Source organism: Dicentrarchus labrax, unplaced genomic scaffold (assembly GCF_905237075.1).
Source record: "Dicentrarchus labrax unplaced genomic scaffold, dlabrax2021, whole genome shotgun sequence".
Taxonomy (NCBI): Eukaryota; Metazoa; Chordata; class Actinopteri; family Moronidae; genus Dicentrarchus; species Dicentrarchus labrax.
Window position 1 is genome coordinate 8,844,757 of NW_026136715.1, and position 20,479 is coordinate 8,865,235.

At 39.6% G+C, this 20,479-nt stretch overlaps 1 protein-coding gene across 6 annotated transcripts in view; it reads left to right on the plus strand.

Moving 5' to 3' along the window:
- pacsin1a (protein kinase C and casein kinase substrate in neurons 1a) overlaps positions 1-20,479 on the plus strand; it is a 33,038-nt gene that overhangs the window by 7,995 nt on the left and 4,564 nt on the right. For 5 of the 6 annotated variants that reach the window (XM_051425435.1, XM_051425436.1, XM_051425439.1 and 2 more), the window contains 6 exons: positions 12,322-12,451; positions 15,260-15,416; positions 15,596-15,831; positions 17,335-17,490; positions 18,239-18,414; positions 20,343-20,463. In XM_051425435.1, coding sequence (XP_051281395.1) covers positions 12,392-12,451; positions 15,260-15,416; positions 15,596-15,831; positions 17,335-17,490; positions 18,239-18,414; positions 20,343-20,463 — 906 coding nt within the window. In that variant the 5' untranslated portion in view covers positions 12,322-12,391. Of the gene's footprint in view, positions 1-8,040; positions 8,264-12,321; positions 12,452-15,259; positions 15,417-15,595; positions 15,832-17,334; positions 17,491-18,238; positions 18,415-20,342; positions 20,464-20,479 lie in introns of those variants that run through there. The other variant, XM_051425441.1, reaches the window with a different exon arrangement.

Below are 20,479 nucleotides of genomic sequence, written 5' to 3' on the forward strand. Positions count from 1 at the left end.
TAGGATAGTGATATTCTATTTTCTTAAAGTCAGATTTAGAGTTGATCGCTGCTCCCTCCTCGTGCCAGCTGGGGAGTTCGCCCAGGCTTAGTGGCTTGTTTATGCCTTCAGGCTGGTTAGCCAATTCGCACATAGAAACATTTACACCAGACCTATTTATTTTCCTTCCTTCTTTATTTAACAACCACCAGCACTAGTTTGGCACATAATTATGATATCTATCACTCACTGTCCAAGCCAAATTGGCAATATCTGTTGTCAAGACTGCCTCAAATAAACACTACAGGTATGTGCCAATTCAAAGTATGATATAGACAAAATACAAGTTACACAATGTTTTTTTAATGAGCTACTGCTTGCTTTTAGTCTCCAGTCTCTGTCACTGGAATCAGTCCGTTACTCTACCTAAATGGCCTCTGGGTATTAGAGGTGGGTATAAATAGAGATGTAAGATGATTATAGTCTGGACAATCAGTTGTCTCTGGGCAAACTGGTGTTGTTGCTTGTATTGTCCTCTCAGTTTCTGCTATCATGATTGTATTTAACTGTATCAAGGAGGTCTTTATTGCACTGACAGTGTCCAACCTACCATTTTACTTTTTTAATATATTGTTGTATAATTGGCTTGGTAGCTGCATTTGGAGGGCAATAGCTTGATGCTATGTTGGTGGTCGGTATTTAAGGAACATGAGAATCCCCATTCATAAAATGTTTTAGCCATGCTTGCATTGTGGTTCTATGGAAGGCAATGACGGTCACTCCTTCATTAAATTTTGTACAGACATTCATGATCACCAAAGGAGGAATGTTACTGACTTTTGTGATCCCTTGACTTTTCTCCTAGCGCCACCATGAGGTTGAGATTTATGGGTTGGCAGTGGATTATTGGATAGATTACCATGAAATTGGGTACAAACATTCATGTCCTCCTCAGGATGAATAGACCTTTTTTCACAGCAGCTATTTTGACATGAAATAGTAGGGTAAACACAGGTGTTACTAATGATACTAATTCAGGTTCTGTTCCATTCAGTGTAGCAGTGAGCAAACATGCACAATAGCAGCAACCTGACTGTTTGACCTGAATGGAACTGAACCTTAATTAGTGTCATTAGTAACACCTGTGTTTACCGACTATTTCACGTCAGAGTGACAGCTGTGAAATCAGGTCAAAACAAATCAATTTGCCTAATAATTTATAATCTGGTGGACTCTTAGTTAGTTAGGCTCTTTTTTTTATTGTATTTTAATCTCATTTTCATTTTTCCAAAAGAAAGAGAAATGCAGCTGTGAGAGATTTTAATGTTGCAGTGAAAGCAAACCCTCCTCTCTTCCCTCTCATGTACAAACAAAAGCAAAGGTACATTTTAATCATCAGGAACATCATGTTTGTTAAAGTCAGTATGAGTAACATTTACTTAAGTAAACCACCCTTGGACCTCTTTTTAAAAGAAGAAATTAAATTAAGTTTAACCACCTATTTATTCCTAAAAATAATTATATTTGTTGATGTTATTTAAATGTCTTAAGATATATATCCCTTTTTAGTTAAAATAATCTGTAGCAGTCTCTCCTTTTTAATAACACCGCCTCCCACTCCCTCTCTGCACACCTCATAAATTCACATACACACATGTACAAGCGGTGCATTTGAAGGCAGCCAATCGGTATTCAGTGCAGCATCAGGCAGCTAAACGGCAAGAAGGCAGAAAGCTGGTGTGTTTGAAGAGCAACATTCCCAGATTTACTATTGCCTTGCTCATTTACTCCCTCCCTTCCTCTGCTGCCTCTGTCGGCCTGGACATCAGGAAAAACTGGACTGGAACCATCCTCTCTGCTCCATCTCACAGCCACTGCTGCATGTCTGCAGTTCATTCCTTCATCACCAGCCATCACAATATGCCTGTCTCGCACTCCTCTGCTCTCCTCTGCTCTCCTCTGCCTCTCCGGTCCGCCTCTTTCTGCCCTCCCCTGGCCATTTTTTCCCCCTGTCTTCACCACACTGTCACCAGGAGGCTTGTGGCAAGAGGCTTGACAGTTACATAACTACTGCAGCAGCGCTCTGGACGCTGTGTTAGATCACAACTCAGTCGCCAAGTGTGTATGTGTGTGTGTTTATAGGTGGTTCCTATTGTGAAATGTATGTTTCTGCTTAACAGCCACATATTGGGTTGTATCCAGCAGGCATCCATTCAATAGTCTCTTTCTATCTCTCCGTCCCATTATTTGTTTCCAGCTGTCTCGGTTCTCTCACTGTTTATCTGTTCTTGAAGAAGGATTATATATCTTCACAAAGTTTCTGGCACAGATGGCTCATTAGTGTAGCTATAGTGTATGTAAATGGATGGAGTGGTAGTAGTCTTCCCACTGTAAATTCACATTAATCACAGGATTACAATTTTACAGCTTGACAATTAATTTTTAACAGTCTTATTGTAACTTTATTTCTGAGGAATCAAGTTTTTATCATACTGTTAGTTTATTATGCTGAATGCATCTAAACAACACAGTCTACTTCCATGCTATCAGCTCTGTGAGACTGTGCTAAGGCACTGTAGTGAGCTAAATGTTTAACATGTTCACCATGTCGGTGTAGCATGATAACATTTGCAAATTAGCAGAATATTTTGGACAAATTAAACATCTGACTTGATGATGGCAAGAGAAAAAAACATGTATCTGTAAAAACGTCATGGCAGTCCATCCTGTAGTTGTAAAGATATTTGACTCAAAACCACAAATATCAACCTCATGGTGGCAATCAATCCAATAGTTGCTGAACTATCAAGTGAGATGGCCATCCCTGGAACCATGCAATTAGTGTGGCTAAAAGAATCATTCAACAAACATTCGCAGAGAAGATACCAGTCAGTGGCTGAACTGATCCAAAATGGGCCTAGAAACCAATACTCAGTTGATTCAAGATGCTTTATGTATTGAACAACTTCCTTCAAAGCTCAAGCTACAACTTCAGCCCTTCATTAGCAGTGCAGGCAGGCAGATTTAATTATGTCACAAAGTATTTATGTGTCATGCATCTTCGACTGTCAGTGAACTAGGATTTTTTCAATGCCTTCGATGGTAGTTTTTTTTTTACTGATGGTTTCATGCACATCCAAGAGTTGGAAATGCTCCAGCAGCCAATAACTTAACTTTGTCTAAGTAGATATGAAATATAACTTTTATCTCTCGATCCCCGGGCAATAATGAACCTCTGTCTACACTACTATGTAGGGACTTACTTTTCAAGTAGGCTGTGTAATATAATGATAAATACTCCAGTTCTCTCTTTGACTGCAATGTGAACTCTTCTTAGACCTGATTGAATGAGCACACGCCACCCACTGGGCTGTCACTGGTGTTTTCTTCAGACAGTTGTTTTGGAAATGTTGTCAAATTTCTCTTATGAACTAAAATGCTCTAAATAAACTTGAAAAAGGCTGTGTAGCTATAGAGTAATGCTTCAAGTGATGTCTACACAGTGCCTAGTTTGTAGTAATAGTTGTAAACAAGGTTAGGGAGACATTGAGTCATGTCATCATGACTAGCTCATTGATTGAGCTCGCTGAGGAGCTCATTAAATCCTTAGTGGACGTTTTCCAGCCTCTTGCTGTTAGATAAAGCAGGTATGACTACTATTAAATTAGAGTATTTCATCTGTTGCAGTATTGAACTTTACAGGAGCGTAATAACTGCCAAGAGAAACATTTCCTTGTTCAAGGAGACAATTGGGGTTACAATGAGATCGGATTGAGGCAATGTAAGAGAGAGGGCATGCAGAGGAGGGAAAGACAGAACAGAAGGCCAGAAACCGTTTGATGTGAACTGGCATTACTGTGTCTGTGTTGATATTTTAGTTTAACTTTAGTTTAGCTTTGCAGCGTGGCTCTAGGGATGGCAATGTCAGTGGGTCGGTTCACCACAGAGATATCTCCGCAACTACTGGATGCACTGCCATGAAATGTGGTGAATTCGTGGTCTCCAGAGGATAAAGATTTGATGATCCCCTGACTTGAACTCAAGCACCGCCAGCAGATTAACATTTTTGTTTTTTTGTGGAATGTCTCAACAGTTATTGGATGTACTGTAGTTCCATGAAATGTTATTTCCCCCTCACGATGAATTGTAATGACCTTGGTGAACACTTAGGTTTATGATCGAAGTGCAAAACTAATGACATTCCCATCAGCCTCAACTAAACTAAGAAGCAGGTTAACATTGTGTCATTGTGAGTATCAGCATTTAGCATTAAATAGCATTCCTGAGTGTAAAGGCTAAGTGTTTTATTGTAGAATATTGTATTTTGAATTGCATATATTATTGTTTATTAGTGGACATATAGTATTATTGTTGTGTCCTGGTAACTATCACATGGTCAGATGTCTTGGTGGGAGACAAGATTTGTCTTTTTTATTTTTTGTAAGATTTTGCTCTTTTCTGATGGTGATTTATTGATTGATTGTCCTTAAGAGATATTGTATTACTATTATATGAATATTATTAAGAAACATGCTTGACTAGTTAAGTTTTTTTTTTCTTTAAGATTAGTTTATCAAAACATTGTGCCTACTTTATTCTTGTTTAGATGCAGGTGCCAATATGTTCTCTTTAACCCCATTTCATAGTGCCCAGCCATTACCTCATCTCACTGCTGACACTGGATAGTCCTTCTTGTATCAAACATACTGTATATCAGATATTGAACTAGAACACTTTTTTACAGGCTGTCAGATGACTGGCAGCATGGTGTGTCAGCATCCACTCTGCTCAATCCCTACAAGCTCCATGTGACCTGTAGCTGACCATGACCTCTGACCACCTCCTGTGGGGGTGGGAAAAGAGGAAGAGAACATTCCCCTACAGAAATGAATGTATATTAATGATGCTGGTTTCTTTTTTCTCATTTACATCCCAGTGCTGATGAATTATTGTGTGGTCTGTTGCTGTGGGAGCTGAGCAATAGCACACCTGGCTGACTCACATAGTTAGACAAAATAGATTTTTTATCAAAAATGGGCAGGAAACAGCAAAGGAAGCCCGCCCCGACAGTGAACAAACAATGATGCAGAAACTTGATTCTTGTGCAGCGACCCAGAGCACCTCTAGAGACGTTCATGATCAGAAAGCTGAGTCATCCTGCGCCTGTTTGCTTAAAGTCATGACCCACACAGCTAGCCTGCACAGGCAAAGGCTTTTATTGGCTGGGTTGCTTCATTACAAAGTGGTAATCCAATAGAGACATTACAAATCTGAATGACGTGTGATTGATCAGTAGCTGTTCTGTTGTTATTAAGACATATGTATCTGCAGAGTATCTGATGAGTTTGATGTTGGAGACAGATTGAAAGGGACATCTTGCTATAAAAAGAGTCAAGTCACTTGGTCTCAGTGGGATAATGTAGCTTTAATGTGAAGCAGTGTCCCACCTTCATGCATTCATGTATGCAGTGGTGGAATGTAACTGTCTATGTTTATTCAAATATTATACATAGAATTTCAAGGTACTTGTATTTCACTTGATTATTTCCATTTTATGCCACTTGATACGTCTCTTCCGCTACAATTCAGAGAGAAATGTTGTACTTTTTTAGTCCACTACAGTTATTTGACATTCTTTTCTTCTATAAGTTACTTTCCCTTCTAAATTTCTCACACTTTTAGGCCCAAACTGTCTCCAATATTTCACAAAACAGCAAAGATTAGGGAAAAGTCTGGAAAAAATTGATTTATGTAGAAAACTTTGTTTTGTTTTCATCATTTATCATCTCACAGCCCCTCAGATTTATCTGGTGCCCCTCATCTCAATCTGCTACAACTATTAATGATGTAACTTATTAAAATACATTATAAAATCAGTCGCAGGGACATATTTTCTATTGTGCACCCCTCAGAATGAACTTTGATCTCTTGGCTTATGCCATCTTTAAAAATTTTATTTGCCCAATACTGTGGTTTATAACTAACTATAACTTTTCTGTCTAGGTATACTGCTGTTTCAGGGGCTTTCCTCTGTTGTTAGTAGTTAGCTGATGGAGGAGAGAAAAGATGAGGGCTGTTGTTTCCTAAATTCTGTTGCAGACTCCCCGTCTGGATCAACACGTCAGTTCAGATTTGACTCTCCTACTCCATGCCCCAGCGAGCACTGCACTACACATTCGGAGGATAAATACAACACAACACCATCCTTGCCCTCTACCTTAACAGGTTTTCCTTCACTTTCCTTCTATTTCTATCTCTACATCCCTGTCTTTTTGAGTCTCTCCTCTTCAGTACTCTTTTGATTCTGTATGCACTCACTCTTCTGGTGCATGACCATACTCGAGGACGTCCCACTAGTTGACTGTTCAGTGGAGTGGTCAGCTGACACTGCGGCTGCGAACTGGCCTTCTTGCTCATGTCTAAAGCATCGGTCACATGGTCGGCATTAATGACGGCCTCGGCTGTTACGCCGTTTGTGAAGTCTGCACAAGGCAGCTCTGTCTCCTGGCAACATCCAACAGCCTGCTTATTCCGTGCTGCATCGTGAGATGAATCACATCTCTGTCCTGATGTGTTCAGCTGCCGTTCTGACCCTATGGCCTCTCTCTAGTCCAGTGAGGAGCAGCCTGGCTGTCTGATAAGCTTCACGCTATGTCCTGAACTTGCCGCACCTTCTCCCAGGTCTCGTCGTCGTGTCACGTCCCTCCCTGCCTACATCTCAATCTTCATCTTGCCTCCCCTCCTCTGCTCCTCCTTGACGCTGTTTCTCTCTGTCACTCTCCCCTTGCTCATATCTCAATGAAAGACCTCCCTCTGTCTCTCTCCTTGTGTGTCCTTTTACTCAGTCTGTACAAGAGGAAGACATGCTGCGCTTATCAAACAGAATCCACAGACAACCAGAATGCGTCATCAACCAACCAACTATACATCAAGGCATCAGCTGTGGGCTTTTAGCAGAGTTATTTCTAAAAATGTTCGACATGCCACTTCCGTTTTAAGTGTAGCCGTAGTTGATTTATTTACTTACTTATCATTCCTGTCCGTTACAAATTTTGAGACTACAGTTCATGTTTTTATTTATTTCCTCTTGCTTTGACTACTGCAATTCTCCCTATGTAGGAATCAGTCAGTCAGCCCCATCTCGCCTGCACTGGTACAAGGAAGAGAGACCATATCTCCCCCATACTGGTCTCCACTGGTTACCAGTAAAGAACAGAACAGATTTTTTACTTTTATTTGTTTTTAAAGCACTGCATGGACTGGCACCAGGTTACTTCTCTGAACTACTCATCCCCTATTCCACCTCCCGACCCCAAAATTTGTCAAGATATTCCATGCTTTTATAACTTTTTTATGTTTTTATTTGATCATTCCTATGTCTCTTTCATTAACATTTGTTGTTTTTAAATGTGCTCTATAAATAACCTTGACTTGACATTACTAGAGAGAAATAAATTCACTAAATTAGTTTTCGGTCAGCAACTCCGTCTTTGAATCGCTGTTGTCTAATCGGTCAGGACACAGTGCGCTTGGTAGTGTGCTGGAGTAAAGTTAGTTTATCTCTCTGAAATCTTCTTATTGTAACAAGCTTACATGTTTGTTGTGGTTCCCATTCAGTGCTTTAGAAGGCTTGTCAACACTGGACCTCTTGAATATGTCAGGAACATTTGTCTCACCTGGATCAGGGGTTCTCTTTAACTCTCTTAAAAGCATTCATGTTCATCAGGAACCTGCAGTATTTAGTTGCATCCTGTTGCTGTGAGCTCAGTCTCAGGTGTGCAGTCCTGAATGTGCCAGCAGTGCATTTATGATGAAATTGATATTAGGAAACTCCTCATATATACCCTATGTATCATAACCACACAAACTCTATTGCACGTGTCCCTACACAGAAAGCTATGCTGTCAGTACTTAATATCATAATTAGTTTCATATCAACAGCACATTCCACTCTCCACTTTTTGTCTCTGTGTCTCACCCGTCCTATCCGCTTCTTTGCTCTTCTTCCTAGCTAGCACCCTCCCCCTCCAAAGCTATTCAAGTGGCACACTGCAGGATTATCCCTCAGCCTCTGAGACATGCTGGTTTGGTCAGACTTATCGTCCTCTCTAGGTTCAGTTTGGCCACAGAGGTCAAAGCTGCAAAAATAAAATTTGCAAGTTCCAACTGTAAAGGACATATTTGGACTACAAATCTATACATCCACGAGGAGTCGTTTTAAAGAGTTGTGTTTGATTTCAAATTTCGGGATTGTTTTTCTTTTTCAAAGATGGAGGCAACCGTGGTAAGTGAATGTGCAGAACAATGTTCAATTACTTACAAATGTGCAGAAGTTTGAATTGTAGTATTTTAGTAGTCAGCTTCAGACAGCAGTGCCGCCTCTGCAGTCGCAACAGACTCTTAAATCGCAAAAGGGATTGCTTTGATAGAAGTGTTCTGGTCAGTGAGTGGGTTGTTAACAGTTTCAAACTGAAAGATACATCCAAATGGATAAATATGGCTTGTACAGACAAGCTGTTATTTTTATGTGACTTATGAATGCAGTATAGTTTCCAATATAATATTGTGTCCTTGCATTATATACAGGCCTATTTCATTATTCGGTCCCATTTATATCACATTTCTTTAACTAAAACCTGAGTAATAGTAGAATCAGTACTTGGTTTTTACTATGACTTCACCAGTTAACACCCTGGGGAATGGGAGGTGTGTTTACTGCCATTGAGGTGGATTGACCTCAATAACTGTAGTGTAAGCCCCTCTCTACAATGCTTTCCACCCCCCGCCTTTATCCATCTCAAGGGACACATGATCTCCCACAATGGACCACAACTGTGAGCTAAGGCCAATGACTTTTATGTCCACAATGTCTTTAGAAATAAAGATTTTTGAGCCAATTCCTTTTATATATATTTTTAATTTGGAGAATTTATCTTTCTTGTCGTCTTTTCACCTTCATAAACATGTACATACAATTATTAATGCTACAGAATTATTCGACTACAGCCTAGTTTGAGATCGTCGATTTAAGGAAATGTGTGGAGCGCTATCTGGGAATTGTTGTGTGTCAGTCCGAATGCTTTCTAAACATCAAGTGATATGTTGGTTGTGTGAGTTTTGGTTAAACTAAGCTTCACTGGTTTTCTTTAGAGCTGGGATTCTGGCATCATGCCTGAGCTTAACTGGCTTTGGTGTCTCTAGGTGTTGTAGTCACGGAGAGGCGGAAGCTAATTGGAGGACTCGGATGATAGACAGCTAGCAGGTCCAATGCTGTTTGTTTGTTGCGGAAATTAAGACGTGCTACTTTACGGGCTGCTTAGCTGCATGGAGCCTTCTTGCATCACATAGTGGAGTTTTTATATCGTATGTCTTATATGTCTGGGTTTTTTTGGTTAAAAAAAACAAAACTAAATAAAAACACATTTTTTATTTACTGTTATCTATAAGATATGAATTTGAGGCCCATGCTATTTTAAACTTTTGATCGTTTTATGATAATGTCTGTATTTACTGAAGAGAAGAACTCAGACTATCCTGCCTTTTTTATGTTCAGTAAATGCATACAGATTATACCCTACACAGATCAAAACCACTCTCCTGTCTGTGTAATTATGAAGCTACAGCCAACAGCCAGATGGCTTGGCTTAGTTTAGCTTAGCTTAGTTTAGCATAAAGACTGGAAAACCACAACTTGTCTTTTTTACACTTCTTTTTTTTGTACGAATTAAGTCAACTAAATATAACATGTTAATCAGTGAGTTTCCGAGGTGTTGGGCAGTAGAGTTTGTTACCTGAGCCAGGCTAACTGTTTCCCTGTTTCCAGTCTTTGTGCTAAGCTAAGCTAACCAGCTGCTGACTGCAGCTTCATGTTTACCATACAAACATGAGTGGTATTAATCTCCTGCACATTTCCATAGTGCAGAGTGTGTAGTAGTTGATGCAAGTAAAGTATAGATTGTTGAGTTTGTGGAGCGGCTTGTGAGGGTGACTAACATGCCTTCTCGGTGCTGTGTGGATTTGGCAAAAAAGGGATTTACTACGGGTGTGCCCCAACTGATCTAGAGTCACACATTCTGTGGAAGGTGCTGCAGGGAATACAAACGTGTGTTCTTATATACTTCAACTTTGTTTACTTTGGCTACGCCGTTACTTTAAAGATAATCTTTAGGTCTGGATTAGGACACCAACTTTTGGATTAGCAAAAACCTTCACTAGTCCTCTAAATTCAGTTTTTTCCTATGAATAGAAACAGTTTCCAAATGTATTAAAAACCTGTAGGTATGATAGACGAATAGAGTGCACAGAAAAATGCTTTTATTCTCTGAGCTGTGGAGGTGAAGATGAATTACCACAAAAATACCTCGCAGCTGATCCTTATGCAGGCTCAGGTTGTCTCTGATTCAGACTCTGAAATAGCTAAATCATAGAATCATAGTTCTTTGGTATTTTGTGTGGTGTTCTCTTGAAATGGCCAGTCTGAAAGCCTCGACTGTTAAGAGCCCCACAGGCTGGTGTGATAGCTGCTGACAGTAACCAAGGCCTTTGATAAAGTACAGCTTGGTTAAATCAGTCAATGTTCTGTAGAAACACTGACCGAGCAGGAATAGATTGCCTGTTCTGCAGCAGAAACCAGAACCAATAACACTTTGCACAAATGTTCCCCAGCTAACATTTCGGTGACTAGACCCCCTTGTGAAAACAGAGTGTGTTGCGGGTGCTGCTACTAAGAATGCTTTCTCTTCATAAGCTGCCCCTGTGGTTTCAGGACTCTTATTTTTCTCACAAGGACAATTTTGTTGTTATGTTGTGTATAAGGAAAGTGAGGACAGGCCAGTTCAAAATTGAGCTGAACGTATTTTTCCATGACTCATTCCAGGGATGAAGGATGTTGCAGGAATTAGTTTGCACTTGAATGCAGAAGGAGTTTGAAGGATGAAGAGGGCCCTGGTAATATTTGAACAAAATATTCTTAGTCATGCGTCAGACTGTAGAGTGCAGACTCAGCTTATATTCTGAAATGGCCACAAGTCATCCTTCATCTGCATTGACCTCTACCTAGCACGCTTAGCTAACACTTAATTTGGACTGTGAATACTAAGAATCAATCAATTATTACACTGTGCTCTTATTAAGATTTTGCAAAACTCTTTATCATTTTAATTAAAAGCTATTATAAAGTTGCGTTTTGCACTATTGGACCATGTGCAGAATTAGATAAGAACCACAATCAACGCAATTTAATTGTTGAGACCAAGAAAGCATGTCAGAGCAGGAGCATTATCAACAGAACTTCATTATTATTAGACACATACAATATATGGTCTTATTGGTTGTTGCTGTTCAATGAAGAGCTCTCTGTCAAGGGAAAGCCATTAGTCATGTGAGCAAAATGGATTAGGCTTCCAACAGAGTTCAATAACAATAAAGCATCTTGCAGCCTCTTCTGTTTTAACCGTGGTGGTAAGATATCGACCACACGTCAAACAAATAAATATAAATCACCTTAAACACTGGAGGAGATCCAGCAGGAACTGTATTCTGTTGGCTTAAGAAGTAATAGGTGATTAAATAACATCATTAAGGGACGACTGAGCCTCGGTGTGTTGATCTTGTTTCAGTGTATCTGTTTCCATTCTATCTTAAGGTTGCTGTTACACAATGTTTTTTATCAACTTAGATTTAATTAGAAAACATATTTGATTGACAATTTAGGTCAGTAGTTTAGTCAATAGTATAGTTTTTCATGTCTCTATTCTTATAGGCAGAGATTCAATATACAAAGACAGATAAAGGACAAGGATGACACACAAAACATACCATCTACACTGCAAAATAGCAATAACTGACAGGATTGACAAAGCAAATATATAGTAACAGTAATGATAATAACGATCGCAATTACACGTTTACACGCAAGCTACATTCTGGACTGCTGTACGCAGTGTAGCATATGTATTGTGTGTTTCTCAGATGAAACGTGTCATAAGAATGAGTATTTGCCCTGTGGAGGGATTCAGGGTCAGAGCTGTGTGATGGCAGTGATGCTTCACTCTCTCTGGTGTCTTTTCTAGGACACGCCAATATAAGATGCCCCTTCTCATTCCTCAGGGCACGGCGCTGTATGCATGGCGAAGGAGACTATTTTTATCTCATTATTATAAACGTCTCAAATAGAAACCCTCACACTGAAAGGTTCCCTCCAGTTGGCAGGGAAAAATTGCTACATTGCTTTTACCTCAGTGTTAGAGAGAGGCTTGGCCATGTTAATGCACTCCACTGTACTGCTTTGTGTCTGCATTTGTGTACTGTCTCACATTGTTGTTCTCTCTTTGTCTCTTTCAGTGCATGAGGAACCCAGCTCTGCTGCAGAGGACAGGTTTAGTCATTAGAGTGCTTTGCCACATCCAGGAAAATGTCTGGCTCCTACGATGAAAGTGCAGGTGCTGACGACACCATGGACAGCTTCTGGGAGGTACAGACACACTGTCATCTCTGTTCTGATGAGTTGTCAACCTGCAGCCCCAAGCCGTTACCCTCTCTTTGCCTTGTATTGATCTTGCTTCTGAAGCCCAACAGAGTCACAGCTGAAACCATGCAAATGAGATTAGTGTCACTGAGCTTTTACAGGACAATTAGTCTCAGAAGGGATAGCGATGGTATTTGATACCTGTTGAGGTTCAAAGCAGTGGGTCAGTTCTCCTGATGTTGATTAAGAAATGCAGGAAAAAACAAATTAGCGTGACTTTACGCTTTTAAGCAATAGTTTGACCTTTTGGGAAATACGCTTACTCCATTTCATGCTGAGATGAGAAGATTGATAATACTCTCAAATCTGCCTTGTTTTTACACTTTATGCTAAGCTATGCTAACAAGTGGCTGGTTGTGGTTTCATATTTAACATACAGATAAGAGGGTGGTATCAATCTTCTCATCCTATTATCGAAGGGAAAGTTTCCCAAAAGGTCGAACTATTGCTTTAAATTAAGAGCCTTTTAAAGGTGACCCAATTGGGAATTTGCCTTCATGATGACACACATCAAAGGGCCACAGGTCAGATTCAAACCCATAGGTGGTGCAGCAAGGTCCCAGCCCTACAGCGCATGGGGTGCCAGTTCCACTAGGTAAGCTATCAGGGTGTGCAGCTAAAAATCTTTTATGTGAATGGAAAGTTGCAGTGTCTGTACTTTTGGTCACAGTGCCAAGTAAAAACATACATTAAAGTTTGAAATGATGAAAATAGAAATACTCATAGTATGTCAAAAGTACGAGCTACAAAGTCTTGGCCTAATTTATATTGTTGATTTTCTTGTGTATCTTTTTCCCCGGCACACAGAAGCTATGAAAAACTATATATACAAAAAGTGCATATACATGGCCATGAAGAAAATGAGTAAATGGGCATCCACCATTTACTAAATGAATGAATGAATGAGATGGACATGTGTTAAATACCCCTACAAGTAATAATTCTCTTTCTTAAGAGAGTGTTGCAATACCTTTGTCAGTATATGTATTGTTCATCACAATCAAATCCAATTGTGTGATCACAGGACACATCGCCACAAATATAGACATCATACAAGTTCTATCAATCTTCACTTGTGTTGAGCTGCACTGTGTGTGTGTGTGTGTGTGTGTGTGTGTGTGTGTGTGTGTGTGTGTGTGTGTGTGTGTGTGTGTGTGTGTGTGCACCAAATTAGCGTTAATGAATTCCCTCAGTACAGAGTCTTCTTTGTATAATGGCTCTTAGCCATGGACACACAGACAAAGAGCCTCAGTCATCAGCCGCTCTGAGGCGGCCTTTCACCACATGCACCTGCCTATAGCATCTGTATACTGGCAACACAGCTCTGGTCAGCTCATGGCTTACAAATGCCAGAAAATACACTTAAACACTTTTGGGCTGAGAAACACAATCAAACTTATCCAAACCATGGAACAATCAACACGCTGTTGAATTCTGGTGCAAACACAAGAGCTTCAGTGTGTTTTTGTATGTACAACCAGTCCACCTGCGTGTTGTTGTTGGTGTGACTTGGCAGTCTGTCACACAGGCCAAAACTCATACCGTCACACACCTGTCTCACTGCCTCCCTGCAGCTCTCTCATCTCAAACAGTAACCACACATGCATGCTCATGTCAGGACCAATCACAGTGCAGCTCTGCAGCCAGCGAACACATCAGATAGGCTCTCTGTGAGTTGTGTCTGTGATTATATATGACTGTATGTATATAAAGCATAAGCAGTCTTTGGTTTCTATGTATTTCTGTCTCCACCTCGTCGTCTATCCCTGAGAATCTGTCTGCCTGCATTACACCACTCAAGAGGATTAAAGCAGTTACAGTTTGTGCACACACACACACACACACACACACACACACACACTCAGATACCACACATTCACATACACACACAAACACAAGCCCATGTCATTGCATAACTACACATGCACAGGCACGAGCAACCCCCGTCCCCCTCACTAGCCTCCCTTCATCATGCACCATGAGCTCACGCCCCCTGCAGGCACTGAAGGGGCGGAGCCACATGGCCTGCCACTGTTTTTTTAAGGCGGTCTTCCTTAAGGTGGCAAGATCTAAAGGAAAAGTCTGAACACTGGTGTGTTTGACTGAGAAGGATATAAAAATGTAGCTTTGATGCCTTTATTGAGAAAATGAATGTGGCTAAAGCTGTTTCTTGCTCGGATTTAAAATAACACACTGCATTATAGAGTAAAATGGGTTTGTTTGCTTACAGCATAATTAGAATTCAAATAAAAAATTATTAGTGAAGAATAAACCATGACTGTTCCATAGAAGTCGCTTTAATATGTAGAAATAGTAACAGAATTGAAATATTGTTTGTGTTTCATTTCAAAGCTAAATCTCATTAAAGCAGCCTAATATTATATTATATGAACCATGGCTTTTCAAAAATATCTTCTTTTACTCAGTCAGTAAAAAAATAATGTAATGAATGGTGATTAAATAGCATTCCTTTTATAAATTATAAAACCTGCACATACCTAAAATCAGTTGCCTGTATCAAAAACGACCCCTATAACAATTGCATTTAATACTCAATGCACAATCGTACTGTACATACTGCATTCGAAAAGCTTTTCTTCAATAAACAATTTTCTTAAGGGGAGCATCTTCCCTCATTTTACCATATATGTATCATATATATCATCAGTTTTTTGTGTATGTTTTTTTCTAATGTGACATATGTAAAGAGATTTGTTTTCTGTTCCTTCAGTCTATCCATCTGTCTGTCCTCAGGTGGGGAACTACAAACGTGCTGTCAAGAGATTTGATGACGGCCATCGGCTCTGCAATGACCTTATGGGCTGCTTGCAGGAACGTGCCAAGATAGAAAAAGCCTATGGTGATCAGCTAACTGCATGGTCCAAGAGATGGAGGCAGCTCATTGAGAAAGGTCAGCATGTGGGACTGAGTCAATAAAATAAACAGCTCAACAAAGTAGTGCTTCACATTGTCTTCCAATTTGCCAAAGCTCCATTTACACAGTGTGATCTTTGCCTTGTGGTAATATTTGGCCGCGGGTTATTGCTCTGAAGTTTTTAACTGGATTGAATCGTTTTGTCCGACCCCCAGGCCCACAGTACGGCTCTGTGGAGAGAGCCTGGTTGGCTGTGATGACTGAGGCAGAGAAGGTGAGTGAGCTGCACCAAGAAGTGAAGAACAACCTGGTGAACGATGACGTAGAGAGAGTGAAGAACTGGCAGAAGGAAGCCTATCACAAGCAAATTATCGGAGGCTTCAAAGAGGCCAAGGAGGCAGACGAAGGCTTCAAGAAGGCTCAGAAACCGTGGGCCAAAAAGCTCAAGGAGGTGAGGGGGATGGAAACAAATTATGTTTCATCTTTATCCTTGGTGTAATAGAACAAGTTGTAGCCACGTAATGAATGTAATATGACATACATGAGCTTCTTTCTGGTTCTTTCTGACTCACACTACAGCTTGTGATGTTGTTGTGTTGCTTTGGGTCATATCAGTATTGTAACGTCTCCTCACACATCAACATAAAAATTCAATTTTATTTGTATAGCGCCAATTCATAACAGATTACACAGTTATCTCAGGACACTTTTCAAATGGAGCAGGTCTAGACCGAACTCCTTATAACATAATATATACAGGAAGAAAAATTTGAATACAAAAGTGACACCAGGCCTTTGAAGTAGTTTTTAAATCAATGATTTATTGATTACAATAGAATTCCTGTTGCTTCTTTAATATTGGACATTAAATGCATCTATAATTTATATTTTTATTATAATAATGTAATAAATGATGATCAAAAATGTGAAAACAATGTGAAAACAATGATGATCACCCAAATCTGCAGCTTCCCTCTGCTTTACAGAGCTTAGCAGGTTTCAGCTCATTGTTTTGCTGTCCGGCCTGCAACTTTACTGTTTTGATACAGACAGAGAAAACTGGTCAACATAGTGGAGAATTTAGCAACTAAGTAGCCACAGGAGCTGGTGCAGACCAAAAACAGAGCTAGGGGAGGACTTGTATTCACCAGAAACACTACTCAAATTAATGATAACAATTTCACAAGTTGTTTCCCCTGCCCCCTAGTGGACAAGAAATCCGTTATTGCAGGTTTAAATTTCAGTTTCTGAACTTGAACAAATCCCTGAACAGCAGAGAGGTACGCTGTACTAATGATTTCATCGAGAGGCCATTCCTGGAGCTTCTCCATTACACTGTCTGTGGCTGCACCCCTGGTGGTTTTACTGGCAAATTTCCTGATTTACAATTCATTTTCATGTGATGTTTTAAACAAAAACTCTCTGTGGCAACAGAGTTAGTCACTAATTAATTGTCAGTGGACCAAGTCTTGATTTCCAGCTTAGGGAGACACTTTGTAGATACTGGCTTCACTGCCTAAAACCATTGTTATAGCACTGTGTTCAAGGTTGAATTTCCCCTTTATTTCACTCATTTGAAGGGCTGTTTTGGCTGTTGCTTTGGGGCTCTGTATAATATGAGTGGACTTAGACCCTAGACAGGTCTGACTGGGTCTTGCCTTAATGGAACTGAATTCCTTTCTTATGCATTGATATTTAAAAAAAAAAAAAAAGGGACTCTACTTGTTCTGGCTTTGTGTTTTTGTCCTAAGTAACAAAATACAACTGTGGTCCTGGATAGAAGGACGTAATAATATTTATGTAGTTATACATACTGATTACATTAAACCAGAGTAGCCTGTCTCGACAAGGTCATTCCTGCTTTTACATGAGTATAAGTGACTCCCTTGTGTTCCTTTGGTCAAATCAGTTAATGTGTTTGAGATACTGACAATGCCTGCATTTGGACATACAGATGGAGACAGCTAAGAAAGGGTACCACATGGCCTGCAAGGAGGAGAAGCTGGCTGCAGCCAGAGAGGCCAACGGCAAGACTGAGGCTTCTGTCACGCCAGACCAGCAGAAGAAACTCCACGAGAAAGTGGACAAATGCAAACAGGATTCGCAGAAGGTGAGAAGAAGGCTGGAAACAGAGGCAATGGGATAAAAGTATTTTCATTTGTTTAGTTTGAGGCCAGTGAAAAAAAAAGATGTCAAGAATAAAATCAAGACAAAACAAGTCATGAGCACCTTTGGTAATACGTTGCTGCCAAGGACACGCTCTCTATTCAAACATACACACAATCATAAACGTATATAACACATCTATCTGCTGATATGTATCCACGACACATTCCACTAAAATATTTGTACTTTTTGTTACACTGGTCAGTAGATGAATGTTTCTATGCAAACAGACATAATGTATCTTGTCTTATCTTGCTGGTCCAGGCTCTGTGGCAAGGCTTTTAAATGACTATTGATCAGGCTAATTGATCAGGCTTTTGACATAGTCTTATTCAAATAAACACTTTAAGATCTTACTTTGAGATAGATTTATGCAGTGTGAAGGCAAAGGGTTTTTTTTGTATTTTCAATGTGATATATTTTTGGTTATTGGAACAGATATTTAGTTTCACAACACCACGATATACCTTACAACCCTTTTTAAAAATGAACAGTGCAAGCTTAAAGGTCTATTTAAGTTTTGTTGGGGCATATACATTTGGGATCAATTTAGTAACAGAATATCAAGGTACGAATAAGAATAAGCCAGCTTTTGAGATAAAAAATAATAAAACCATTGCTGGTTCGTTCAGCCCAGTTTATTTTCCACAGAGACTTTAGTCATCAGTGTGTTCTTCTGTTTTCTGTCTCAGGCTAAAGAAAAGTATGATAAGTCTCTGGAGGAGCTGAACAAGTGCACCCCGCAGTACATGGAGAGCATGGAGCAGGTGTTTGACCAGTGCCAGCAGCATGAAGTCAAGAGGCTGACCTTCCTCAAGGAGGCCCTGCTGGACATCAAACGCCATCTTAACCTCACCGAGAACCAAAGGTCAGTCAGGCTGAAGGAGCCTAGGGTTTTTTGTTTCATAGAGCTGCTGGATTGCTGACTGTGTTTTCTCTGACTTATGACTCAGTAAATGTCTGTATGAGAGGTAAAACAGACCGTAGAAAGTGATTTTACACATACATTGATCCCATTTTTATACACTGAATATTCTCCTGTTTTACCACCATCTGTGTATGTTTCTTGCTACAGTATCGAATCTTGCATCTTCCCCCTTATTCAGATGTAATTTCAGTGAATAAATGACTTTTCTTAGTGGTACTGTATGCAACATAAGTAAAGTTTGCATTATTGCATGCTGTGCTTTTATTTTTTATAAGAAAAATTCACATTGTAAACAAATTTGTATTAGATTAGTATGATTTGTTGTGTCACATTCACTACAGTTTACTTCAAATTGATTAATCTCAACACACTTCTCAACCAGGCATGCATTTCCCATTAGCGCTCAGACTCACAGTGTTAATTAATTGATGATTCAGTCAATGACGTTTCTGCCAAACTGAATTTTGTTCAGAGGGAATCTTTGTCATATTCTTGGCTGTTTTTTCTGTTTTTAACCTGCACATAACAACAAAGCTGGGACCCATGGAAAAGTGATTTTCAGGTTCTTTAACCAAATGGTTGCCATGGATGTTTCTAGCCCTTTTCTGTTTAGAGGATTGCATTGTCGTTCCTCCTGACTGGTTTCATCATTCATGTTGGTTTTGATTAATTTCAGCCATGTCACACTCCTTTACTATTCATGACCTTACCTGTGTTGCCATGAACGGCTGTAAGAAAACATGTGATAGCTCAGTTTTAAGATAAAACGTTTTTCTGGGTGTCTATTGTGCGCTACATGAGATAAGATAGATGCACCCAAGCATAATAATTGTATGTTCTTTTTTCATTATATTTATCTCTGAATCCAGTGCGCTTTCCTCTTTTGGCGTAAAACTCATATTTATACACAAAAAAGAAAAAAAGCAGTGAGTTCTCTCAGAATGTATTGCCATATTTCCCTTATAAGAATCCAAATTCCAAATATTAGACACACTGTGAATGCATATTACTTACTACAGCTATAAGAAATGCCCACTGAAAATAGAATTAACAAATTGGTTTGTTAAGGTTAATGAGAAAGTCATTATAAGCAAAAAAGAAAATGTTATTATAGTATGTGTGTATTTTCTGGATTCAGTATGATCACGATGACTGCAGTGCAAGTGAGGTTTTAGTTTATCTTCTTAAATACATTTTAAATCTGTTTTTCCACTTTTGCTATATACCTGTCACACTTCCTATCCAAAAAGAGCAGTACAGTGTGTTCTTAAGAGGTTGTATTGGCTTGAATTTAAACAGGCACAAATTAAATATTCCTCCAGACTCACTGAATAAAACTGCATAAAGGCTCCACTGCTAGACATTACATCTATCATGGCCTTTAATGAAAAACATAGCCTCTTCTTTCAGTCTAACAAAGCATCCATTAAGTTACTGTTCCACCTTTCTGTTTGTGCCAAATTCTATGAATGTAGTAATATTTTCTGACTATATTAATATGTAAAAACGTGCCCTTTGTAATCTATTACCCAATTGACCCAATTTCCCTTCGGGATTAAAAAAGTCTATCTATATATCTATCTATTACACACTGCAGAGATTTGTGAAAACTGTAGCAACAAAGACCGTAATATCCTCATTATGGATTATTGGGATTATTCAGGTCAAACACTTCAGCTGTTCAGGGCTTCAGCTTCAGCAAAAAACTCAGGGAGACACTCGAGTTTTGTCATGACCCAGTGTTGGATCTCTCTCAACCCAGATTTTGAACTACATTGTGGGTTGGGTTCTGTTGCCAAATTGGCAGCAACCCCAGGTCTCTTGTGGCACTTTCATTGTCGCTATTTGTTCCATTTTCCTCTACTCAGCTATGGCGCAATATACAGAGAGCTGGAGCGCACAATCTTGGCTGCAAACACACAAGAGGACCTGAAGTGGTTCAGCAACAACCACGGCCCTGGGATGCATATGAACTGGCCTGCATTTGAGGTACAACATTAAACTT